The 27,627-nt window shown below is 37.0% G+C and overlaps 1 protein-coding gene across 1 annotated transcript in view; it reads left to right on the forward strand.

Moving 5' to 3' along the window:
- The window catches only part of ROCK2 (Rho associated coiled-coil containing protein kinase 2), a gene marked incomplete at its 3' end in the record, with an annotated part of 47,315 nt that overhangs the window by 5,990 nt on the left and 13,698 nt on the right, over positions 1–27,627 (forward strand). Inside the window, 17 exon segments of the mRNA XM_081998190.1 lie at positions 632–769; positions 3,355–3,615; positions 10,865–11,009; positions 14,580–14,718; positions 16,386–16,477; positions 17,287–17,446; positions 18,051–18,129; positions 19,919–19,998; positions 20,365–20,413; positions 21,706–21,841; positions 21,972–22,063; positions 22,308–22,554; positions 22,869–22,975; positions 23,626–23,785; positions 24,855–25,015; positions 25,441–25,625; positions 26,823–26,892. Coding sequence (XP_081854316.1) covers positions 632–769; positions 3,355–3,615; positions 10,865–11,009; positions 14,580–14,718; positions 16,386–16,477; positions 17,287–17,446; positions 18,051–18,129; positions 19,919–19,998; positions 20,365–20,413; positions 21,706–21,841; positions 21,972–22,063; positions 22,308–22,554; positions 22,869–22,975; positions 23,626–23,785; positions 24,855–25,015; positions 25,441–25,625; positions 26,823–26,892 — 2,301 coding nt within the window.

Genomic DNA, 27,627 nt, shown 5'->3' on the forward strand with positions numbered 1-27,627 from the left:
AAGGGGAAACAGACAAGCATTTTCGCTTTATTCATAAAGAGAATTATTTAATCTTATTTTTTTAGTGTTGTGGGTGATTTGAAGCAGGCACATTTACTCATAAGATGTTAAGAGCAGTCCAGTTCTTTAAAGAAAGATGGTACTTTTCTCATTTGTTTTGTTTTGTTTCGGGTTGGGTTTTTTAGCAGTTCCAGTCTGAGTAAGCAGACTGATGGAGTCAGCTCTCATTTTTATGCTGATAGCCATAGTGAGGAAGAACATATGCTTGTATCAGTGCATCTTCAATGAAACAGCTACCTCCTAAGAGCTCCTGCAGCTCTGAGGCACATCCTTCTCATCGCCCTGCAACTCCTCTTCTGCAGTTGCAGCAGCAGCTGCAGCAGGCTCTGGCATATCTTCCTTCATGTGGCATCCTTCTTGTTCCACCCCTGCTGTGTTTTTTTGGAGCAGCTGTTAGGTTTTTCTCTCCAGGTTTGGAAGTTCTCAAATCTTTACTGTATAGAAAATCGGGTGTATGAAGACCTGGAGGCATCATGCCCCAGAAAGACATAAGAGAAATATACTATGCTCGTATTTGGTTTTTTTACAAGGTATTTTTAAAAATTTGTTTCTCTTCTTTCTCGACCAACAGGTTCGCCATAAAATGACACAGAAGGTTTATGCAATGAAGCTACTCAGTAAATTTGAAATGATCAAGAGATCAGATTCAGCCTTTTTTTGGGAAGAAAGAGATATCATGGCCTTTGCCAACAGTCCGTGGGTGGTTCAGGTAAGGAAGATATGTAAGAAAATAATTAAAAAAAAAAACAAAAAACCTTTCCCAGTCTTGAGCGGGGTTTGAATTTACATCTAAACTCAAATTATGGTTTAGATTCAGATTTTACTTTTCAAAAATACATATTTACAGCAATTTCACTGAGTTTTGTGTATTTGGCTGTGTTAGAAAGTAGATTAATTTACATTTTAGTCACTACAAATGCATCATAAAACAGAATTAAACAGATTTTTGAAATATCCACATAATTATTTGGAATAATAGAGAGATTACCTTTCCCACTAAGAAAAATTCTGTATAGAAACATAGAAACAAATGTCAACATTATTTCCAGTCTTTCCTTTTGATACATTCAGTTGACCACAAGCAATTAGTATTAAAGAGTGCCCTAAGTAGTTACTGTCTCTTCAGCTGCGATTTGGTAGAAGGATGAATGCACACTCCTGGTCTCCTGCAAGACAGGAGCTTGTAGCAGTGGTTTGCTTGAAACCATCTTCTGTTTGTGGTCAGTGACTGCATCTCAGCTCAGAAGTAATATCCAAGCAATGGAGAGTTGACTTCTTCACCTGGTCTTGAACACTATTGCTTGCAGCTGTCTCATGATATGTGTCATCATCATGTTTGCAATATGAATTATGCCTTTGGGAAGAATTAGTACTAAATATTGCAATTTGTTGTAACCGGTAAATTATACCAGTTAATAGAATGAGTAGTGAAAGCATATGCTTAGAGAAATTGTTAGTACTTCATTTTGTTAAATAATTCATATGTTTAAATGCTCTCAAATACATTGCCATGCTTCTGTATATTTAATAAGTAAAGAATGGCCTTAAGCTTTCCATGTATTCTTTAGAATACTTCAGCTTATATATGCAAGCAATGTTTTACAAGCTTTTTTTTGTTAGGATGTTTTGCTCTTCTGAGCGTATTCTATGTTCTTGCCTATATTCAGCAGAAACACTTAACCAAATAGATGAATTTTTATTTAGTTCTTTGATTTTGTTGTAATGATAGTAGTTGTCTGGGATTTGTTTTATTTCTCATATGCAGTTTAAAGTATCAAGAAATGTATGACACTCACTTTTCAAAGGAAAGTGTAGCAAACATGATATAAATGTGTATGTGGATTTGTAAATAACAAATGAATTAAAGTGTAGTTGCACTTGTGCCTTCTATGATGAAGTGTATTAGAACGATATGTTTAAGTAATGTGGTCCAGTGGGATAGGGCATTGAGCTGATTTTAAGAAAATGTAAGTCCTGTTCTGAGCTAGAAACTGGGACAGATCACAGTACTTCTCTGTGCCTTCTTTTTTATGTGAAAAACAAGTGAAACCAGAGCCCTAGATAATTTTTTTTTTTAAATTAAATTCCTTGAGGGCAGCAGTGAAAGTGCTGTATAAAAGCATAGTGTTGTTATTTATTATCATGATATATTGATATCTTTACATTTGAGAATACAAAGAGTATTTTGGATTTTAATTTAGGTTTTAATGACCAAATGCATTATTATATTATATATTGTATGTACTATCTATTTGGGAGAACAAATATGTGTGTATTAAAATACGTATTTGTAATATAGGTCTTCTGTCACTACTATACAATAATTTTAATCTAAAGATCAGATCTCCTTAATAGAGTTCCTGCCTTTCATGGTTCCTCATTCTCCACAAACTCCCTGTTTTTGATTTCCTCCTTTCCACTTACCCTCTTTTTCAGTTGCCTTTGAGTTTTGTGTGGGTAGCTTAAAGATGTGAATTATTTTAGTTTTTAATGTAAAGGAGCAGAGTGAGAGACTTTCAGAGACTTTTTAACACCAGTCTTTGAACGTTTGGTAGTAATGCTTTTTGCTGGTTTGGGCCATTTTCAGACCTGGTGATTGCTGGGGGAAATCTCTAAAACTTCAGCAGTCTAGGTCTGAAATACATTTTAAAGAGATTAGACTCACTTTCACTATCATGCCAGTAGGAAACATAGTAGCTGCAACCTATACCAGACCATTATTTTGTTGTTCAGAATAACTTCTTGTGTTATATTGTGTTGTGGTCATCTTCAGGAACTTTTTTTTTCCCCTTTCTTATTTCAATATACATGTTGATTTAGGACAAAGTCAGTAGTGACAAGTGTTTTTCTAAATATGTATAGAGTTAAGGAGATTTATAATACATTAAATTTAGAAACAGTCTAAGATGCTATTCACTGTTGAGCTATTTCCAAATCAATACATGATGCTCCCTTTCTCAGATTTGATGTTTTACATTTTGACTCTGATACTTTTTAATGCCAAGAAACATGGACATACAGAAGCTCATGCTCCTAAAGTAATCAGGAAATCTTCTTTGCTTTCTTAAAAATGAAAATGAGGGGGCTTGAAGTTCACTACATTTCAAGGTACTGTCGTAATTGACAGACTATGTAGATTAACTGAATATAAAAAATAAAGTTATTTTACATCAGTCTTGAAAATATATGCTCAGGTTTGATGAAATTTCAAGATAAAGTGCTTTATTCTTTTCCCTAGTTGTCTCTGAAAAGTAATTGCTCTTTTTTATTTTTCTTTTTTTTTTCATGCTGCAGCTATTTTGTGCCTTTCAAGATGACAAATATTTGTACATGGTAATGGAATACATGCCAGGTGGAGATCTTGTAAACCTTATGAGCAACTACGATGTGCCTGAGAAATGGGCCAAGTTTTATACAGCTGAAGTTGTTCTTGCTCTTGATGCAATTCACTCCATGGGCTTGATACACAGAGATGTGAAGCCTGACAATATGCTTTTAGATAAATATGGGCATTTGAAGCTGGCAGATTTTGGCACTTGCATGAAAATGGATGAAGTGAGTATGCAACCGAATCGTTTATCATCTATAAAACTCTAAATCTAAGGTTATTTTTTTTTAATTATAGTACCCAAAGGAATATTCATCAAATGGTCCACTTGGTTGGAAAGCTGTTCCTTGTCTCCTAGTTTTAAATGCAAGGGTACTTTAAATAGTGTAGCCTTGTCTATAATAAACTGTTCTGACACATGGAAGAAGGATGTAAACTTACTTTTGTTATTTTTGAAAGCATGTGTGTTTATGGATTTCTGAGGTTCATTTTTTTTTTTTGCCAAATGTCTGAAAAGCTTATGAGGCAATTCGTAGTTTCAAAATTAGTAACCTTGGAACAGTTCATAAACTGACATTGCTCTGTAAATGAAATTATTTTATAGGCAAGATACAGTCCCTATTTTTTTATTCTGTGTCTAATTGTTCTCATAGCATCCTCTAGTGGTCATTAAAATGAGGTCACAATAAGGCAGCAGTCATATGTGATATATTGATTAAAATTTATGTTAGCTATTCGTCAAGATGTAATACATTTTAATTGTCCAGATTTTACCATGTACAGCCAAGTACCCAGTTTTCTAATGACATTATGTAAGAATATTTTATTTTTAACAGGAAGTAATACCTTATATTATTAAATGAGACTTAAAAATAAAGCTACCTTCTGTAGTTTGCACTTTTAAAATCTTCCCTGACAAACAATTTTATGCTGTAATTTACACAATGTAGTCTTTCTTTGAAAAATTATAAGATTCTAAAAAACCTGTGTATGAATATGTGTTATGATTTTCCTGGCCTTGGAAGGGTTTCTGCATTAATGTTTGCAAGGATGATCCTTTTAAGTTTATTTGCTTTAATGTGTTAGATTTTTTTTTCTGTTTTGTTTAGGCAGTGCTTGATATAATCTCTGCAATCTACTTCATTTGCATTTGCATCAATAAGTTAATGTCTCTTCAGCTGTATCTGGAAGTATTGTCTCTGCTTTTTTTTCCTTTCCTGTGGCAATATATTAATTGAACAACTACAGCTGTTTACTGAGGTTCAGTAGTCTATTTAGTTTTGCTGATACTGTAGTTATTCTAAAGGCCAATAGATTGTTTACCTGCACTTTGATGATTTACTTGCCTATATTTTAGGGGAAACCATTTACTTTAATTAAAAAAATCAAAAGTAGTACCTGATTTCTTAATTTAATCCTTAAAATTGATCTTGTTTTTGAGACAATAAAATGAGCATCAAAAGTTCATAATATAAATCTACAAAAATGAGTGATCCCGTGTGCTATTTTAGGTATCCCAGAAATGATGAACCTAAGCCTTTTTTTCATTGTTTTTAGAAGAATGGAATACTAAAATGTGGTTGATCATATTAAAAATGTGAGAAGTGCATGCACATTTCTCATAAAGAGTTATAGTGAGCTCCAATTTGGTCTGGGCATCATCAATGAACCAGTGATCTACTAAAGAAGTTAATTTTTTAACAGATTAGTAAAGTTCTTCATGTTTCTCAGACTCAGTGGAATGGCAAAAATTTTTTATACAGGAAGCTTTAGAAGTTGAGAGGTTCTGGATTGTCTCCAAATCTCATGCTACTTCTTACAAAACATGAACACATCCCAGCTGTGTGGATATAATATTGATGTTGGCAAGATGATTTCTAGAAAATATATGCTTACCCAACACTTATTTATTTTTTCTGATTTAGAGTTCTTTTAGTAGTTTTGCACATTAGCATCTTCCTTATGCTGTTGAGAGCCCAGGAGAATTCTGCTGCAATTTGGTGAGAGACTTTTTTGATCTTTGCTGTGGAACTGAAGTCAGTGTCCTCTTAAGTCTTCCAGGCCAGTCCAGACACTTGCAGCAGAATTCCTCCTTACCATTATGTGAAAAGAATTGCTACGTCTTTTAGTGATCTTTTCCAAAATAAAAGGAATTGGCTTGTTTATGTAACTCAGTTGTAATGGTTTTGGAGGTTTTGATTTTTTTATCTTTTTTTTTTTTTTAAATCTGCAACAAGGTAAGTATTTCTGTGATTGAGTAAAGAATGGAGTTGACCTCAAAGGTTTATCAGAAATTGTAGTTCCCTTTTGGTATTTAGGTATGACAAGGTAGCCCAGGGCAGGTTTCACCAGACTGTAATCTTCGTTTTTTCTGTAAGAAACTAAACAGTAGAATGGTTGGCTTTGGCAGGTATCATGGAGCCAGGAACTGCTAGTGCTGCTAGGGTCAGTACACAATGCTGTCTTGTGCTAAATGAGTTTTTAGAATAGCACAGGTTTAGAGGATATCTGTTAAAGAGAGACGTGACCAAAAGAAGGGATGTTTACCGTTCGGGATTATCGCCTCGGCTCAGGCAGTTTAGCTGAAAAGAAGGGATGTGTTCCTCTTTTTAGACTTCAACTTTTTTCTCGTTGAAGCTCGTCCATGACTCTGCTGGATCCTTCTTGCTTCAGTTCATTGGCTGTAGCATGCTGCGCAAGCCGGGATGCAGTGTTAACACCTGATCTGAGCTATCCTAATGTTCCCACACAAGCGCTCTCCAGCTCTTTTTTACTGAAAAAAACTTCATGAGGGAGTGAAAACCTGATTCAGTGGATGAGGAATTGGTTGGATGGTCGCATCCAGAGGGTAGTGGTCAATGGCTCAATGTCCAGATGGAGATTGGTGATGAGCAACGTCCCTCAGAGGTCCGTATTGGAACCAGTACTCTTTAATATCTTCATCAGTGACATAGTGCGATCGAGTGCACCCTCAGCAAGCTTGCAGACGACACCAAGCTAAGTGGTGTGTTTGTCACGCCTGAGGGATGGGATGCCATCCCGAGGGACCTGGACAAACTCAAGGAATAGGCCCGTGAACCTCATGAGGTTCAACAAGGCCAAGTGCAGGGTCCTGCACCTGGGTTGGGGCAAGCCCAGGTATCAATATAGGCTGGGAGATGAAGGTATTGAGAATACCCCTACCGAGAAGGACTTGGTGGTACTAGTGGGTAAAAAGCTGGACGTGAGCCAGCAACGTGCACTCGCAGCCCATAAGGCCAACCGTGTCTGAAACAGCGTGGCCAGCAGGTTGAGGGAGGGAATTCTGCCCCTCTGCTCTGGTGAGACCACACATGGAGTCCTGCATCCAGCTCTGGAGCCCTCAGCAGAGGAAAGACATGGACCTGTTGGAGCGGGTCCAGAGGAGGCCACAGCAATGCTCCGAGGGCTGGAACAGCTCTGCTGTGAGGACAGGCTGAAGAGAGTTGGGGTTGTTCAGCCTGGAGAAGAGAAGGCTCCAGGGACACCTTCTTGCAGCCTTCCAGTCCTTAAAGGGGGCTTACAAGAAAGATGGGGACAGACTTTTTAGCAGGGCCTGTAGCAATAGGACAAGGGGTAATGGTTTTAAACTAAGAGAGGGTAGATTTTCACTAGATCTAAGGAAGAGATTTTTCACAATGAGGGTGGTGAAACGCTGGAAACACCCACAAAGGTGGTAGATGCCCCATCCCTGGAGACATTCCAGGTCAGGTTGGACGGTTCTCTGAGCAACCTGATCTAGTTGCAGATGTCCGTGCTGATTGCAGGGGGCTTGGACTAGATGACCTTTAGAGGTCCCTTCCAACCCAAAGTATTATATGATTCTCAGCCTGTCTCAAGACAGTGAGTCACTCAGGTCTGAAGGAGATCCTCCTAAGCATGAAAACTGAACTGCTTTGTCTTCAGCAATATAGTAATTCTGACTGATGCTAGGAAACACTACAGCCTCAATGCCAAGCTATAATAAACTGTGAGAACATGCTGTGTCTCATGGGCAGACTTTTTTAAAATTCTGCACTGCACACTCTCTCTCATAGCTGCAGGACCTCCCTCAAGATGGAATTCCAAGATCCACCTTGATCTTTTGAGGTGATAAGTCTCAGATAAAACACAGGCTTGAGACTCCCAAAAGAGAGCTTTGTATGAGAACTGCTATAGTAAGTGTGCTACTCAGGCATAAAACAGAAGCTTAGTATTTGAAACAGAGGAGTAACATTTTGTCTAGAGAAAAGAGCACCCTTTAGATCTCTTCAAATGCTGAAGTACAGAACGCAGAAGTCATTGTGCAGAACGTAGGGTCTGTCAAGATGCGATGTACTACACAGAGAGGACTTAGCTGTTTACTCGGTGTCATGGTTTAGCCCCAGCCAGCAACTAAGCCCCACGCAGCCGCTCGCTCACTCCCCCATGGTGGGACGGGGGAGAGAATTGGAAGAGTAGAAGTAAGGAAATTCATGGTTTGAGATAAAGACAGTTTAACAGGTAAAGAAAAAGCCGCGCACACAAGCAAAGCAAAACAAGGAATTCATTCACCACTCCCCATGGGCAGGCAGGTGTTCAGCCATCTCCAGGGAAGCAGGGCTCCATTGTGTGTAATGGTTTCTTGGGAAGACGGACGCCATCACTCTGAACATCCCTCCACCCCTTCCTTCTTCTTCATCGCAGCTTTATATGCTGAGCATGACATCATATGGTATGGAATATCTCTTTGTCCAGCCTGGGTCAGCTGTCCCAGCTGTGTCCCTTCCCAGCTCCCCATGCATCCCCAGCCTTCTTGCTAGCGGACTAGCATGAGAAACTGGACTGTCCTTGACTACTTAGCAACAACTCAAAACATCAGCATGTTGTCAACATTTTCTATTCCAAATCCAAAACTTAGCCTTACACTAGCTTCTGTGAAGAAAATTATCCTGACTGAAACCAGGACACTCGGCTTTGATGCCAGAGATTATAGAAGCTAGTTGGACTAGATAGATACTAGGATTATCCAGTACTTTAAAATACAGGCAAAGCAACACCCAGTTTCTTTGAAAGAGCAAACGTGTAAATGAGAGGAACAGAAATCTGGGAATATTATATTCAGGTGATAATGGACCAACCTCCCCAGGGACGTGGTAGAATCCCCATCACTGGAGGTTTTCAAGATGTAGTTGAACAGGGTGGTAGATAATATCATTTAGGCTCTCTTTCCCGTGACACGTTGGGCCAGCTGATCTTTCAAGGTCCCTTCCAACCTGGGCTGTTCTGTGATTCTGTGAATGCATTTTTAGATTTGTTCCCGAGATGGAACGTTGAGAGTTTTATGGGGAGTAAGTACAACCAACTCCACGTGCTTCAGAGAGAGGCAGTCCATTGAAAACTGGTGTTAGCGCGCAGGGCCCTTTTAACTGTAGAAATATTTTTTGTTTTACCATTCAATTCTTTGACATCTTGTCTGAAGACTTAAGGTGTTGTTACCTGGAGTTTTTTAGCATCTGTAATGTCATTGGAAAGAAGCTTTCTTGTTGCTACATACCAGCCATCAGACTTGGGTATGGCTGGCTTTTTTCTGGCACAACCTTCACTTTGTTTGCATAAGACTTCATAAATACCGACGTGTAACATATTAAAAAGTGTTCTTGTTTTGGTGTATTAATTATAGAGGAATGGGAACTGAGGTGTTATTAGTATGTAGGTGTTGAGGTGATGAGGCTGCGACTGAAGCTGCGGTCTTCAGAGAAATGCTTCAGAACTCTTTCAGTGGCTTTGTTTTTAAAGAAACTTCTTAACCAGGGAGGGATTCAGGTGACTTCTACCAATCTTCACTGAGTAAAAGACTCAGACTTTCCCTTGTTATAATTTTGCATTTGGATAAGGAAGAGATAGACATGCACTAATGTTGGAGGCCTGATTAAGATGCCACGGCCCTACTAGATCAGCAGATTCACATGAGCCTAGAGCAATTCCTGCAGTGCTCAAAGCAAAGAGAGGCGTAAGCTTCAGAGAAGACCTGTAGGTTTGTCCACAGAGTGCTGTTACAAGCAGGATGATCAAACAGTGGTTCCTGACATGTGCCAGATCCATTTTTGAATGTTTTCAGCTTTAGATTCCTGGAACCTTTGGGCTTTAGTTTATTTCCTAGTGTTAAAATGTGTTCATCTGTATTCTTCTTTGTCCAAAGAATGCATTAGGTCTTCTAAAAAGAGTTAACTTCATTTTCTTATTCCAGGATTATCCAGCTATTTGCTATCTGGTTCATAGTATAGAACTCAGAAGTTAACCTGCTCTTCATTCTGGAACTGAGAAGTTAAAACTTCCTTTAGGTTTCAGCTTCAGCATGCAGTTGTAGAAGATGATAGACGTTTGCCAGCAGGACATTTGAAGTACTCCTTAGGTCTCTGTAGTATTTAGTCATCAGTTTAGTTTTTGCCTGCTAGTCCATGACTTTCTAGGATTCTGGTTTAGTACATAAATAAAAGCTTTTGGCACTTCATATTGTGTGTGAAAAAAAGTGTTTTAATTTGGGATCTAATTTTTACTTGTCAATACAGTTCCCAAAGCAAAGTGTTTCTCTTCCTTTCTTTAAATATGTATATTGACTTTAGTTGTTGCTGCAAACATTCTGTATTAATGTTCAGCCAAAGCTGATGGCAACATGCACAAAGAACTTTGTAAGATGATTTAGAAAAGATTTGAGGTTGAGAGACAGAATAAAAGATGAGTATATTTTTGGTACTTCTCTAACTTCATCCAGGATTTCATTTCATTCATCCATCTGGTCTCTCTGGAATGAATGCAGTGAATTTGATTAAAGGAAACAAGGCTTATAAGTCTGAACCAACATGCTGGCAGATCTGACAATGCTTCTGCGTCGTTTAGCCCGTGCATTTTTAGTCTCTCACTGTGAAGCAAAGAGAATGAAGAATCATTCCATTAATACAACTGTGTTAATATGCTAATAAAAATTACCATTTAAAAAAAAAAAAGCTTTGCTATTCTTTAAAAATAGATTTTCCTTTTATTTTTTCCTATCTTTTATAGTCACACCTTGGTGTTTATTTAAAATTTACCTGTAACTTGATTTATTGTCTGAATTAGACAAAACTTACAGATCTGCTGCGTAGGGCCTAGAACTCATAGTTTGTCAAAATTATTCTGAAGTTTGTCTTTGAATTCAGAGACATAAGGAGCAGTCCAATATGGCGTGTAGCTTCATGGAAACCAATGGTAAAAATAATAAAACTGGTCAATTTTTGAAAGATGTAATCAAGAAAAAAAGCTATGGAGTAGGCAGGGGAGAGCACATTACCAGGAATTATTATTTCAGTTCATATTGCTTTGAGACTCTCACGCGCATTCCTCAAACCAAATATTTTGGGCTATATTTTTTTTATGTTTTTCTGGTCTACTAATAGACGAATTGTTTAAAGACTCAGGAGTATTTTTAATTGAGCTGTTTGAATTCTTACTATTGCACAGACAGGTATGGTGCGCTGCGATACAGCTGTGGGAACCCCCGACTACATATCGCCCGAAGTTTTGAAATCGCAAGGAGGTGATGGTTATTATGGACGGGAATGTGACTGGTGGTCTGTAGGAGTCTTCCTTTTTGAGATGCTAGTTGGTAAGTAGTGATTTCTTCTGTGAATGAGACTATTGTTCAGTCTTTACTGTGACTTTAGCTGTACTTTGCTGCGAGGAGGCAGGTTGTACCTCGCTATCTAACAGCTTGTGACTTTTGGCTGGTGGCGGTGTTTTATTCCTGTTCCCTTTGCTCTCTATCACTCTTACGCTGCAACAGCTGTTTTTTGCATGCTTGCTCAGTGATTAGTTCCCTGACTCGGTTCAACTTAAAATTAATTCTTAGAATAGTTTAACTGGGGTCAGCCACCTCATCATCTCATGAACATTTCTGCCACCTCAGGGACAGTATTGAGTTTCCAGGGTTGCAGAGATGGGAAAGTAGTCGGAAGAGCAGGAATACACCCCCCACCCCCCCTTTTTTTCTGTTTTTTTATTCTATCTTCCTTTTTTCCTTTTGGATTCTGCTCCCTCCCCCTTTTTTTTTCCTCCCCTCAGCACTAGCAATGTCTTCTGTTAGGTCAAAATGATTGTGGGAACATGGCTTGGTTCTTTCTTTTATGCTTGAGTCAGGATTTTCCAGTAAAATACACCAGACTGCTATGGCAACTAACATAGAATATAATCTGTTAAGGAGGTGAGTCATCTGCATCTTAAAATACAGTGAGGTTCAGTATCATAGTCTGGTAGCAAAATACTGATTATAGAAAAACGGAATTGAGCATATAATTATTAAAAATCCAAATCAGTGTGTTCTAGGAATATTGTAGAACTGATGTTTCTGGTATCCTGAGCCAGGAAAGGCATTTGGATATACGATACTATTACAATCTCTGTGTCTTTCAGAATGAAGGCGTTTTGACTTATAAAAAATGTGTTTTATAATTAATAGTGTCTCATAAACAATTTTAGCAATAAATAAAATTCTTCAGTTAGTAAAATACTGGACATATCTGTCCATAATGTTTTCTCAGAGCCTCTTTTTTTTTTTCTTTCCTTCCTTGTATATCAGAGGGAGGATTCTCCCCTTTTTATTCTTCTAATTAAAACTTTTTTTAAAGTGAAAGTAGAGAGGTACAGTTTTTGCAGTATCTAGATTGTATGAGGGAACCTGTACCTGGTAGGACAACATTCTATCTACATTTCGGTGCAACAGCCTGTGTTTTTATTCTGAGGCTTCAGAATGGGTTGCTAAGCTTAAGGGCTTTATTTAGTGTGGTTATTCCTAGAGTTTGGAGTTGTGTGTTGGAATAATTGTAGTATTTCATAATACTTCATTGTTCCTCCCAAAGTATATCTTGTTTTAATATTTGAAGTTAAGATATTTTTACTACTTTTGTTTGTTTTTAGTACTCAATGTAATTTTTTCTTTGTGTTTACTCTAGACTGTAAACTTGCTTTCATTAATTTTATGATTTTTCACACAATTTTTCTGATGGGAGTTAAGCAATAATTTTGTTTCTGTTTCAGTTTTAACAATTTTGTTTCTATTTTGGTTTTAGCCATGCCGTAATCCTACATGTGATTAACACTGTACCCTTTTCATCTTCTTTCTTTGTGCTTTTCATGAATCCTTCTTCCTGCCTTTCCTGCCTTTTTTTTTTTTAAATCTGAGACTCCTTCTTCCTCTGAAATGGATAAGTGATTTTCTATCTATGCAATCTTCTCAAAATGTTAAAACCTGCTTCACCTTTATACTGGTAATTACAATTACAGGGCCTAGTTGTGCCCTGTAATTTTTTTGTTTATTTGTTTTTCTCCAGTCGTTATATTGCAATCTCAGTTGGATTTCCTGTCTGACAGCACCAAGGTAGCTTGCTTCAGTGTCTCCGTTTACACACACAGTATTTGAGGCTCAGGTCAAATTCATTCGACAAGCTGTCTAGGAAAACATGCAGCTTCTCTTCGATAACAGTATAGCTTTTCTGGTCCTTGTATTTGAACTAGGAATAATGAGACTATTCGAAACAGACTTTCTACTCCCACAGACATATTGCTAAGAGACAGGCACCGATAGAGTGGTTTGGAATATCTGATACTGGTTAAATTTTACCTTTGTTTAAGCCCTTGTCCCTTTATTATCCTGTGGTATTTTGACTATTGAAGATTTCTTCTTTTTCATCCTCAATGACATGTAACATAAAACAATCTTAGCTTTATCATTTCCGTTCATAAATAGCCTTATCGTTTTCAAGATCCCATTAACAACAGTTGTTTTTAAAAGCCTTTGCAGACTTTCACACTTGGTTTTCTCCTGGTAATCTTACTTAGTTTCTCCATATCCCACACATTGGTGGAAGGTATCCATTTTTGCTTGTGTTTACGTATCAGGTTCTGCCTATGGTCTTCTAAAACTTTATGCGTTAAAGAAAGCACAGAAACCATTCTGTTGTTCTGGTTTTAGTAAAGACAGAGTACTAATGAAAACAGTACTACTTTTTATTGTGTGCTTAACTAAAATGTTGGTCACAGGATGAATCCTAACAGTAGTTCAGTGACTTAGGATAGTTTTGAGGTGTGGCCTAAATCAAAGCTGTTTCTGAGACTGAAGACAACTGAGAAGGGGAAGGTTTGGAAAGAGGGAGGCAGCAGCAAATATCAGTGATCCTCCCTCCCATGTACTGGTATGGGAGCATCATATCTTTATCGATGACCTGAATGGGGGGATCGAGTGCTCCCTCAGTAAGTTTGCAGATGACACCAAGTTGGGTGGGAGTGTTGATCTGCTGGAGGGTAGGAGGGCTCTGCAGAGGGATCTGGACAGGCTGGATCAATGGGCTGAGGTCAACTGTATGAGGTTTAATAAGGCCAAGTGCCGGGTCCTGCGTTTCAGTCACAACAACGCCATGCAACTCTACAGGCTTGGGGAGGAGTGGCTGGAGAGCTGCCCGGCGGAAAGGGACCTGGTGGTGCTGGTTGACAGCCGGCTGAACATGAGTCGGCAGTGTGCCCAGGTGGCCAAGAAGGCCACCAGCATCCTGGTCTGTATTAGAAATAGTGTGTCCAGCAGGAGTAGGGAAGTGATTGTGCCCCTGTACTCGGCACTGGTGAGGCCGCACCTCGAATCCTGTGTTCAGTTTTGGACCCCTCACTACAAGAGGACATTGAGGTGCTGGAGCTTGTCCAGAGAAGGGCAACGAAGCTGGTGAGGGGTCTGGAGCACGAGTGTTATGAGGAGCGGCTGAGGGAACTGGGGTTGTTCAGCCTGGAGAAGAGGAGGCTGAGGGGAGACCTTACCGCTCTCTACGACTGCCTGAAAGGGGTTTGTGGTGAGGTGAGTGTTGGTCTCTTCTCCCAAGTAACTAGCGATAGGACAAGAGGAAATGGCCTCAAGTTGTGCCAGGGGAGGTTTAGATTGGATATTAGGAAAAATTTCTTCACCGAGAGGGTGGTCAGGCATTGGAACAGGCTGCCCAGGGAGGTGGTGGAGTCGCCATCTCTGGAAGTGTTTAAAAAACATGTGGATGTGGCACTTCAGGACATGGTTTAGGGGACATGGTGGCGCTGGATTAATGGTTGGACTTGATGATCTTGAAGGTCCTTTCCCACCTAGCTATTCTGTGATTCTGTAACATGACTCAAAATCACAGTCAATTTACTATTTTATTTTTAGGTGATACTCCTTTTTATGCAGACTCGCTAGTAGGAACATACAGTAAAATTATGGATCACAAGAACTCATTACATTTCCCAGATGATGTCGAAATCTCTAAGCATGCAAAGAACCTCATCTGTGCCTTTTTAACTGATAGGTAAGTGCATGTATTGTTCTGGTACTGTTTTTATTTTGGATAATATTAGCATATATACATTGTAAAAAATTAATTCCTTCCATTACTTCTCCTAATCTCTGTTCAGATCTCTTCTGCAAAATCTCCGGCTCTCTAGTTTTTCTTTTGGCATGTTTTTTCCAGGTATTGTATTTTATTTCTATGAACAGTTCTGACAGCTCTTGTTAACAACACAATTTGTGCCAGACAAATCCTTCCAATTGCGGTGTATAATACAGTAACAAACCTGTAAGGCTGAAAGTAATTTGTAAGCTCCAAGGCGGGGACCAAATTGTTGTGCTCAGTGTCTAAGCAGGTGTTACTTAAAAAAAATGAAAGCAAATATTTTAATGAAAATAAGCATGTATTTACTGAGTTTGTTTAAGCCTTCTTAGAATGTTTGAACTTTTTTTCATTTGCTTTGTTGTAGTAATTGACAAGTATAGCTAACAAACCAGAAAGGGTATTGTTTTAGCTATAAACAGATCTCCCTTTGTGGAACTGAGCCGTTTATAGATATTAAGTTGTGTAAGCTTGTTCTTGACCTGAACACTTACATTTCCTTTAGTTCCGGAAAGCAGGGATCACGTTCAGTTTCTCTGATTCAAAAGACAAATGCTGTGGGTCCATAGTTAACCCTGGATCAATGATGCCTTCTTATGCTTTTCTGTGTTCACCTGAACTTGGCTACAACAGAGCATCTAGCCTTTAGAATGAGGGATTAGGAAAAAAAAGTTGCCTTATAATGGTTTTTGCATTCAAAGAGAGATTGTTTGATCCGTTGAGCAAGATTGCGGTTACTCAGGAAGGATGTGCTTTAATAGCGTTTCTCACCCTTAGTAGCTGAAGGGTCGAGAGAAAATATGGGTTGTATTTAATAATGTAAATGCAGCGAGGTGTACTTCCAGTACGTGTGTCCGTCTTCCTGTTTATATTTAATACAGTGCTTGAGCGATTTATTTGAAACAGATGCCTTTTTCCACATGCGTGATCGTTGCTGAAGCACTTAAAGAAGGAATAAGCATCGACCCTATGATTTATTAGTTCTTTTACATGCATAGTTTTTATGTCCTTTTCTTGTAGATAGTTTTAAGAGAGACTTCTGGTCAAACTAAAAGTTTCTTGTTGCACGTAAGATTTACTTCATCAGCAAAAGATGCGTCAGGGTTAGTTATGGGGCAGAGGATGGAATTCTTAAAATATTTATTTCAGTCCAGCTTTGAATAACTGTTCTGTGCAGTAAGTTAGACCTTCCTTCACTTGCGTCTTAAGGTTTGTCATGTGGTTTGGCAGACGCAGAACTTCTGCAGGTTTTTTTTTTCCCCGAGGGTGTTGGGTTTTTGTTTGTGTTTTTAGTTTTTGCCTCAGTGCTCTCTTTCTTGCTTTACTCCCCACGTGGCAGACTCCAAACTCTGGGCATTTTAGCAGTCACAGGGAGAGTATATGCTAAGAAACAGAGTACATTTTGTATAAGAACCTACAGATCAGTAGTTGGTGGTTTTTAAATTTTTTTAATTCGACCATTAATGTGGCTACTACAGACAGCCTTTACGAAAAGTTTTTGCTGCTTATTAGCAAGTCAAAATTTAAATAACAAAAAAAAAATGCTATTTCTGCTAATGTGAATTTGGCTTAATTGCTATGTTTAGGGATGTGCGACTTGGGAGAAATGGAGTAGAAGAAATAAAGCATCATCCTTTCTTCAAGAGTGATCAGTGGAACTGGGACAACATTCGAGAGAGTAAGTAAATTAGCTTAAAAGCTCTATTTTTATTCAGTATTTGGAATAGTGGAAATGAAAAAAAAAACTTTAAGCTGTATAAATTAATTTAGTATTTTCTGTCTATCAAGAATCTTGCTGAAACTTCCATATTTATCATTTGTATTATAAAAACTATCAGTAAGGGTTAGAAAATACATATTTTTCCTGCTGGAATTATCCTCACCTTTATCACGCTTTAAATGTATAGATTTCTGTTTTGAACAACAGAACTGGATGTTTTAGAATTCTAACTAAAAAGAATGCATGCTACATTCTGTTTCTTTGTGGCTTTTGTTGTTTTGTTTTGTTTGGTTTGGGGTTTTTTTTTTTGTTTGTGTTTTGTGGGGTTTTTTAACCTTTTGTAGTAGACAGTAGTCTGACAGCATTCTTGTCAGTTTTACTGCTTTTCATTTAAGGCATTGTGAACCTGATAGCTTTAAGCAAAAAAATGAAGTATGTCAGTTCAGATCATGAGCTTGATCATAAGTTCTAAAGTCATATATTTACTAAAGTTTCTTAAAATGCTGATTGTATTTAGAGTTCTATTCTGAAATGTGATTACTTTAGCAAATACATTTCGCACATTAGATACTCTGTGCATTAGGAAACTAGTGTAAAAGTAGATTTCTCTAGAAAAAAATGTTCACAGTAGTATTTACAGATCTGCCCTATGTTTAATACATATTTAACTAGCAAGACAACTAGACTTTTTAACATTATAGGGTTACTAGTATATAGCAAGTAGATGAATCTTGGAATGAAGTTGATCTTTTCTCCCCTTTTTATAGCTGCTGCTCCTGTTGTTCCTGAGCTTAGCAGTGATATAGACAGCAGTAATTTTGACGACATTGAGGACGACAAGGGAGACGTGGAAACCTTCCCAATTCCCAAAGCGTTCGTGGGAAACCAGTTGCCTTTTATAGGATTTACCTACTATAGAGATAATTTGTATGTGATACTTTAATACGCATTTTTAGAAATACACCGGCAGATTTTTCCTATATCATATCCTTTTTTCACTCTAGATACATGATTTATTCATTGCATTATATTTATTTATGTCCAGTTGTGAAGATACAAAATGGAGAGTTTAAATGGAGTATATAATTTGCTACTGTTTTGGTTATTTTGATAACTCTGACTAAACACAGTATTTCTATATGCATAAAATTATATAGTCTCTTAAACAATCTTTCAGGGTTAAAATACTGATAGAATTGTAATTTAGTTCTAAAATGGCTTTTTATTAGTACCTTTAGAAAAAAGTTTACGCAGATATAGCTTGCTAGGACTCAACTTGAATAGTTAAGAAATAATTGTATTAAAAAAAATAAGCTGCTATGGGTTTGAAAACATATGTTGTACTTCACTTAAGAAAAGGTTCAAATCAGAAAGATGCAATCACACGGAAATAAAGCAAGCTTTGTTCTGAGAACAGTGTAGAACAAATTAAGACTTGAGAGAATTGATTAAAATGAGTTGATTGGCAAGGTTGCCAGAGTTGTTGAAAACTTGAATAAGAGCTGGAGGGATTTGTTTTTGTTTTTGACAGGTTGCTAAGTGACTCCTCTCAGTCTTGCAGAGAAAATGAATCTGTGCAATCTAGTAAAAATGAGGTTAGTGCCTTTTTTTGTAAGTATTAGTGGTATGATTAACTATTTTTTTAAAGTCTGTTAAGAAAAGACAAAGTCTAAAATAAGTTTTCATGAAATTTTATGGGGGGCTTTTTGTCTTTTAATGATCCTCAATAAAAATGGTATTTTCTATTTACAGGACAGCAAGGAGGTAAGTATATGAATTGAATTATGAAAGGAATCAAAAAAATCCTACATAATTTGTGTAAATGTGAAATGTCTTGAATCTGTATTCACCGAATTGTTAACAGTAAACCAGTTGTATTTTGAAACAGTTGTACTCAAGCATTAAGGTGCTATAGTATAAAGATGAATGAATACAGTTTTTTCTTATATTCTTTTGACATATAGAACTTGTTTGGAAAACAAATGTGTACAGCTCTGCCACAAACAGCATCACTCTTGGGAGGGTTGTGAATTTTGGCTCCACATTTGCCTGAGTGATTCTTGTCTGATTTATTCAGAGTTTGGAAAACTAAATTGTCACCTGCAGTGATAAAGGAATGCTTAAATCATGCTCTCAGTTGAAGTGAGTGTATGGAGCATGTTTATCTAGCTTTTGAAGAATAACAGTTGAACTTAAATTTGCAGATGACAGGAGAATGCTATGGAATTTTCATGTACTTATTTACTTCATTATTTTACTTAAACATTTGTATTATTCAAGTGTAGATAGTATATTGTAAACTTTTCTTAAAACTTACAACTCCTTTTGAAACTTTAAAAAATAAGTAAAGGAAATGCATTATGTATTGACCAGCATAAATTTAAATGCAAATGTTTATTAGACTCCATTCCTTCCTGTCATTGCTGAATAGATTAATAGTTCTAGACATTGCTGAATAGATTAATAGTTTTAGAGTTTCCCTTTTAAAAAGAAATGCTACTGTTGTTTAAAATCACAGTGTCACATTTGTGATACTTGCTTTATGTTGTGATAGTAAATGTAGCTGGTAAAATTTTGCATTTCACTTCTGACAACTTTTTTCATTTGTATTTTCTCAAGCAATGATTCTCCAGTTTTGGTGTCCTTTTCAGTGTCCCTGTTCTGGGAATCTTCTAATTGTAACAATTCTAAAATGATTCAGAAAACCACATTTTTACATTTTACGTTTGGGGGGTAGAAAAGGAGGGGAAAGGGAGGAAAATAAGTGCATTTGAAAGCCTTTCAGGCTTGAGAGGATTCAAAAATTTGCTATTTATAATTCATTTCATGAATATTTGGGTACTTGACTCACAACTTCTTTTTAATATTTTAGTAAGCAAAACAAAGCATTCCCTAACTTGAAGTGTTTGTTAGTGTTGAACTAAGAAATTCTTCTTTATGTGAGGTCACTAAACATGCTTAGTAATATTCTCTGAATATTGTCCAATTTGGTCATGTGCCTGCCTTTTTACTTTTTATTTTTATTTAGAAAAGACTATCCCAAAAATTCTGCTGCAGTGGAAAGTCTCCGTCTGCAGAGAAAGAGCACAGCAAAGGGCCAGTAAGAATATTCTTTGCCCATAGAAATTTTATGACTCACAATCTGTGGTACATAACTCTGTGATGGTTAGATTTAATGTAGCATGCAGCAAATTTCGTTGCTATGGATCTGTATCTTTAAAATCATCCGGATTAATACCTTGTAAAGATGTAACCTTCTAGTGATGGTTTTAAAATAATATAGTGGAAGATTGAATTAATTTTCCTCTTTTTCCCTTTTTTTTGTTATTTAACTGAATTACGCTTGTTTTATGTGATAGCATTTTTATATGTGGGCTGTGCTTTTTTGACATTTTACAGTTTCAGAAAAAACTAAGCAAGCTAGAAGAACAGCTCAGTAATGAATTACAAGCCAAAGATGAACTAGAACAGAAGTACAGGTGAGACTGTTTTGACATGTTTGATACGTTTATAAAGAAGTTTTATTACACCTTTTTGTTTTTGAATGCTTAAAAGCATTTTAATCCACTTTGGGGATTACCAACACTGCAAGCAGATCTCACTGTAAATTGCTGGCTTAATTCTTGCTACTCCTGTGACAACTGTTTTGGGGAGGTTTTTTTGGTTGTTTTTTTGCCTTAACTCCCCATAAGAATCTCTGTTGTTTGAGTGATTTCCCCAGTCCTTGAAGTTTCATGTGATTGCTGAAAAGTAGAGTAACTTACATAAAATTACTGAGACATTTCCAAACATCCTAATTTCTGTATAATCAGCAAGGTTTAAAAATATTTTTCAAATTTCTTCAGGTCTACTAATACTCGTTTAGAGAAGATAGTGAAGGAGCTAGATGAAGAGGTAAGTCGGTATTTATTTTGTATTGGAATTAGAACTTTAACATTTGGCTTTTTTCCTTAGGAAACAGCAAATTACTGAGTAGCTGTGTATTTATAGCAAGTAATAGAAGTTGATGTCTTGCTATTCACAAGCATGAAATTGTTGTCACTGCTAAAATACTTTCATCATGATTTCTGTACTACAACTACACATTTGTTTCCAGAATTCATTTTTTACTCTGTATTTAATTTGGAGGACAGCATGATATAAATATCCCATATACAATTCTAAAAGTTGAAGATGTGAGTGTAGTGTTGCTAGAAGAGGAAGGCCATTCTTTGCATTACTCAGTGTCAGTAAAAGGACCCTACTTCTTACCGAGCTTTGCACCTTAGTACTACTACAAATTTGTCATATCTTTAGTAGATGTGTGCAACTTAATGTATTGCTCATCCAGGCACATGTCAAGACCTTACAATACATCTGTGTTTTTGTGCTTCCAGAGTGGCTGCTAGGCAGGTTTACGAGATTTGTGAAATCCAAATGATCAAACAGTCTTTAAGTTGTAAAAGCTCCTGGCCACAGTCGTCCTGAGCTGGATTTGGCCACGTGTTCTGACACACTGTTTGCGGCAGGCAAATAGACTGTGTCAGGGAAGTGACCATGCCCCTGCACTCAGCGCTGGTGAGGCCGCAGCTTGAATACTGTGTTGAGTTTTGGGTCCCTCACTACAAGAAGGACATTGAATTGCTGGAGCGTGTCCAGAAAAGGGCAACGAAGCTGGTGAGGGGGCTGGAGCACAAGTCTTATGAGGAGCGGCTGAGGGAACTGGGGTTGTTCAGTCTGGAGAAGAGGAGGCTGAGGGGAGACCTTATCGCTCTCTACAACTACCTGAAAGGGGGTTGTGGTGAGGTGGGTGTTGATCTATTCTCCCAAGTAACAAGCGATTGAACAAGAGGAAATGACCTCAAGTTGCACCAGGGGAGGTTTAGACTGGATATTAGGAAAAATTTCTTTACTGAGGGGAGTGGTCAAGCATTGAAACAGGCTGCCCAGGGAGGTGGTGGAGTCACCATCACTGGAGGTGTTCAAAAAACGTGTGAATGTGGCACTTCGGGACCTGGTTTAGTGGGCATGGTGGTGTTGGGTTGATGGTTGGACTTGATGATCTTAAAGGTCTTTTCCAACCTTAATGATTCCGTGATTTTTCCATTACAAGCTAAACTGAGTGCGTGAACTGTCTTTTTATAATTTAAAAAAATACCACTCTTCTGTATGTAAGTAGTGTTTTCTTTTTTTTTAAATATATCCAGATAAGTTCAAGGAAGAATGTAGAGTCTGCAGTCAGACAGTTAGAAAGAGAGAAGGCTCTTCTTCAGCATAAGAATACAGAATACCAGAGAAAAGCAGAACATGAAGCAGATAAGAAACGCAATTTGGAAAATGAGGGTATGTTGAACCATGCCTGAAGGATTTTGTTTTGATGTGGATTTTTAAAAGATAAAATAAATGAATTATAGTTCAAATTGAAGCTTTTTCATGACAGTTGATTAACAATGTTGAATTGTTTTTTTTACAGTTAACAGCTTGAAAGACCAGCTTGAAGATTTAAAAAAGAGGAATCAGAACTCTCAAATATCCAATGAGAAAATCAATCAGCTACAAAGACAGGCATGCCAACTTTGTGTATATTCTAAAATAACAGCTGTTTGAAGTACAGATTTTGTTACTAGTGGAGGGAATTGAAATGTGTAATGGGAGTTTTAAAAGCTGTTCTTTCTTGTCATGTTTTGGTGTTCAAAATAATTTTGAAGTACACTCTTTTTTATTTAATCCATAAAATCAAGTATTCTGTAGTAGAAATGGTAGTGTTGTATTTTAATTGTCTCTGAAGTATGTTTTTTGCAATCCTTAGTTGGATGAAGCCAATTCTTTGCTGCGATCAGAGTCTGATACTGCAGCCAGGTTAAGGAAGAACCAGACAGAAAGCACAAAGCAAATCCAGCAGCTGGAAGCTAATAATCGAGAACTACAAGATAAGAACTGCCTGCTGGAGAATGCTAAACTCAAACTGGAGAAGGACTTTCTCAATCTTCAGTCAGCTCTAGAATCAGAAAGGAGAGATCGAAGTCATGGATCGGAGATTATCAGTGATTTACAAGGTATTCCCACAAGTGTTCCAAAGTTAAGCTTGCTTCTCATTTCAGAAATAAAAATAGGTTGTGGTGATGTTATTTGAGCTTCAAATTGTGACTAGATTAGCATGCTGTTCTATACAGCGTTCTGTAAGTGTGGACACACATTTAAGAGAAAATAAGTGATAACATTCATAAAATGTTATTGATAACTTTTTAAATCACCCTGAAGGGAGATGTTCTTAATAATCAGAATTAAAAGCTGTTACATGTCTAAGTAGATACAGTACATTCTTTTTCAAATCACTGCCCAGCCTCACTGATGTTTTGGTCATCTTTAGGTCGAATATCTAGCCTGGAAGAAGAAGTAAAAAATGGAAAGAGTGCGTTAGCCAAACTGGAAATGGAGAAGAGACAATTGCAGGAAAAACTTACAGATTTAGAAAAGGTAACAGCACTAATAAGTGAACATTGGTGTTACATTCTTACAGAATTTTTAGATTTGCACTTTCATTACTTGAGACACGGAGATAAAAATCTATGCAAAAAAGCACCTTGTTTTCAATGTTTATTCTTTTTCCTTGATTTTTTCTTTATTGTTTTTGCAATATGATGAGTGTGGGGGGAAAAAAGTCAGCATTTCCCTTAAGATCATAATACCTTACACTTCTAAAGTACATGTACTCTAGTGAGTAGCTTAACAGTGCAGAAGTAGCATTTAATTTAATCTGATTTTTTTTTAAACTCTCAAATAAAAAGCTTCTGCTAATATTTTTTTTAATTTGTCATTGAAACAAAAGTATTGAAAAAATTATTCAGTAAACTAATCTTTGAGCCGCTCTTAGTACAAAACGTTGGTTGTTAAGGCAGTAATTCTATAATTGTTTGCAACTGGGGATGTCATTGTGCATTTCTGGAGCACTTTGCTATCCATAGAAACACATTTGTAGAAATGAGTTCTCAGTTAGCTCCTTAGAGTCTGAGCCGTCTCTTCTACTCTTAGCATATTTCCAAGCAGTATGTTACTGTTGTCCAATACTTTTGTCTTTAACTTGATGTATTTAATGTTTTATTTCAATGTACTTTCTTCTTTAACAGGAAAAAAGCAACATGGAAATAGATATGACATATAAATTCAAAGTTATGCAGCAGAACCTAGAACAAGAAGAAGCTGAACATAAAGCCACAAAAGCACGATTAGCAGACAAAAATAAGATCTATGAGTCTATAGAGGAAGCAAAATCTGAAGCCATGAAAGGTATGTATTTGACATTATGGCTGGACGTAGGTATAAATTATACATAGTAGACAACATAATCTTGTAATGCTAGTGGAAGCCTAAGTGTAGGCTGTTTTCCTTGATTACCCTGTTCTTTATAAATACAATTAGTGTCATAAAAATCAGTCATATTCCCTTTATCCTTGCTTTGCTAGGTTAAAGACACACTGTTTTAGTCTCGGAGTAAAACAGCTTCTGCATTGCACACCACTAATTCATTTTCTGTGCTAGTGTATTCAGAACTAATTTTTCTGAAATTTATGTTACTAAAATTGCTTGAAACATCTTAGTTAAGAGCTTATCTGTGTTCTTACTCAGTGTACTTATACCTTTTTTGTGACTTGCTAAATAAAGTATATGTCAGCAACTTAACAATTTAAATATGTAGACCAGATGGAGTTAAAAATAGCAAAGCCTTTGCTGGGCTTCTGTAGTCACCGTGCATATTCTGGTGTATCTCATGACAATTGAAATATCTTAGAGGGATAATTAGCAAACAATTCCAGAAGATGGGCTCTTACTTTTGAATTAAATGGCTTATGTTCAGCTACTTAAAAATCTACCTGCAGATCCTGTCTTTCCAACTGCAGAGATTGACAAATATTTTGAGCATGCAGATGTTCAAAAGAAACAGAAATGATTCTGTAATAAAGGCTGAATCACTTGGCATATCAGGTTCCTGAAAAGCTTCGACTTTTTAAATGATTTCAAATTATCATAGTCAAAGCAACACTTCAGTAGATTTAGATGGATTATTTTTTAAAATCCACCCTTTTTATCCATCTCAGATGTGTTGCAGATAAACTGGAAGTTATCTTGAAACTCAAAAGTGGGCAATAGCTATCAGTCAGGAATGCTTGTAAAGCATCCTGTGGGTGTGGGTTTACTGTGAAGATTTTAATGAATCACTTTTCATCAATCTTTCTCTTCAGTGTTAAAAGGATAAACTTGTTGCTTATTGTTAATATGGAATAGGCGTCCTCCTCCCCTCACCCTCCAAAATCCCCTGGTTTACACTGACTGATGTCTTAAATCTCTTACTTCACAGAAATGGAGAAGAAGCTTTTGGAAGAGAGAGCTTTAAAGCAAAAAGTAGAAAACCGGTTGTTAGAAGCTGAAAAGCAGCGTTCCATGTTGGACTGTGATCTCAAACAATCACAACAGAAAATCAATGAGCTCCTTAGGCAAAAGGATATACTAAATGAAGATGTAAGGAACAATGACAAAAGGAGTCTTGAGTGTAACCTAATTGTCAATGTCATGATGTTTTCCCTGTTAAAGCTATATTTAGGAATGCTTGTGAATGAAAATGGCAGCAACTTTTTCCTTCTCTGTATTTCGAGCTTTAAAAAGTCTACTTTACTGAGCATGGTTTCATTTTGCTGAAATACTTCAGCATTATTGATCTTAAAAAGGTTTTTTCTGCAATGTAAAATGTTGTGAGATTGACATGGAAAAACTAGGTTGTTTATTCTATGCTAATGCCTTTATTCAGGAAACAGCTTTGACATCAGAAGATGTGAGCATGTTGTACAAAAATGTAGAGGAAATCAATAAGAGACACAGTTTAAATGTTGCTTTCCTGTGTAGGTCTGTAAAATTCACAGGTTTATTTATACTTGTTTATTTTTCAGGTAAAAAACCTGACATTAAAAATAGAGCAAGAAACACAAAAGCGCTGTCTCACTCAAAATGACCTCAAGATGCAAACGCAACAGGTCAACACCCTGAAAATGTCAGAGAAGCAGTTAAAACAGGAGAATAACCATCTTCAGGAAATCAAATTAAGTCTGGAAAAGCAAAATAACGAACTTCGCAAGTACGCAGAGTTGCTCTATATTTTTTAGTAATGTTACTGATTTGTAATTGTTGTTGGGCAAAAGCTGAGAACGATATTAATTTTAAAAATTTGCTGCACAGAATATGCTATTCTACAGTGCAAAACTTAATTGTTTAAAATAATTTACAGTGACTCTAGTTGAGATTTGCCCTAGTGATTCAGTGGTGTATACTTTTGTACTAAAAGATGTTATTATCCTGAAAATCTTAAAAACCCAGCTTAAGGACAAGAGTGTGAGGACTTCAGAGAAACACGTACTTAACAGAAAATCTAGGTACTTTTTTTTTTAAATTATGTAGGACTTCAGTAAAGAGGCAAGTTACTGGCATTATTAGCCCATGAGAGCTTTAGAGTAGGAAATGAATACTAATACAGAGCTGTGAAACGTAAGCATTAGAAATATTCAATACTAAAGATGTTTAAACACATCTATTGGACCTTCAAATAGTAGTTGTGTTAAATCCCAGCAGTTCTTCAAGGTCTTACAAGTAATATTTGCACCTGATAATAATTAATTAATTAATCCCCCCCTAAAGAACATTCTAGTGAATGAACAGACAAGTTTAGCACATATATCAGATGAAACGCATTCTGAACTCCTTTATGACTTTCTGATGGTTTATCTCCTGGTGCTTTTATCTTTTCTGTCAGCAAGATGCAGTTACTCGTGTAGAAGGCAGCTCCACGTGAGAGTTGCTGTCATGTGAAACACTGGCAGAAATCTTTTTTTTGTTATGGGACTGACTAATTGACTTTCTGTGTTGTTTTAGTAACAGAAGAATTCAAAAACTGATGCACGTCAAAGAACAGAGACATGTTTTCACAGACTGTGCTCTTGCAAACAAGAGACCCCAAAAAATCTGTCAGAACCTTAACATTTTACATGGAAATAAGATTCTGTTGGTGGCTGTTTGTTTTATCAGTTCTGTCAGATTAAACTATGTGACACTGTTGTAGTTAGTGTGTTAACGGTATCAAACTGACTTCTTATGAGTGCGGTATTCTCAGCTGTGCAAGTGAAAAAGAGAGCTGGTACCCAGAGGAAGCCTCAGGTTTAACTGCTGACCATACTTTGGTCAGGAAATGACTGAAGATCTTAAGAGTGTGAATGCTGCCTTTTGTATTTACTGGTTTGGAATATCTTCATATCTTCTACAGTATGTTATTCCTTTCTAGGGAACGTCAAGATGCAGATGGACAAATGAAAGAGCTTCAAGACCAGCTTGAAGCTGAACAGTACTTCTCAGTATGTTTTAATGCTTCTTTATTTTTATACTAACCTGTTTACTAAGTTTAGTGTTAGCTTTTCTTCTTCGCCCTCAGCTGTCAAGCATTTCACATCTCTAACTTAATTCTTTTTCTTGTTTATGCCTTCAGTCTTGTCTGCAGCACTGTCATCACTCCTTGCTCTTGATCACTGCATAGTATGAAAGAGCTCAGCTCAGGTTAAGAAATGTTCCAGCTTTGGAAGGGAGTCCTAAACAGAGTTTAGAGGGAGGGAGGAGTCAAGGAGTTAATTCCTTCTCTTCCACAGCATAAATAATTTTCTGCATGTTTCAAGCCTTTTGCAGTCAGCATCTCTTCCATGCTACATGGAAGAGAAGAGCTGTATTCTCAGCATCACGTGGTGTGACCAAACATGTACATTTAAGGCTTGGAAGGAAATTTTTGCAGTACAGCCAAACTTGGTAGACATCTGTTGGGAGCTTTTGCTTTATTGTGATAGTGTACAACAGAATAAATAGGTATGGTACTTAAAAATCATCACTAGCATATGAAGGTTAATTAATTTTAACAGTGCACGTCCAGTTACACTGCAGGTAAAGACCAAAAGGCTTGCTTCAGAATGTAAGGAAACTTAAGATTTTACTGTGGTCTTTATGTCAGTGAGGAGAAGGGCTATCTGAAGTTTTAGTAGATCAAAAAGTTGCACACATTGAAGGAGAGAAAGGGAGATTTGGGGTCAGCCAACTGCTGTGGA

Source organism: Phaethon aethereus, assembly GCF_964289735.1.
Source record: "Phaethon aethereus genome assembly, chromosome: 3".
Lineage (NCBI taxonomy): Eukaryota > Metazoa > Chordata > Aves > Phaethontiformes > Phaethontidae > Phaethon > Phaethon aethereus.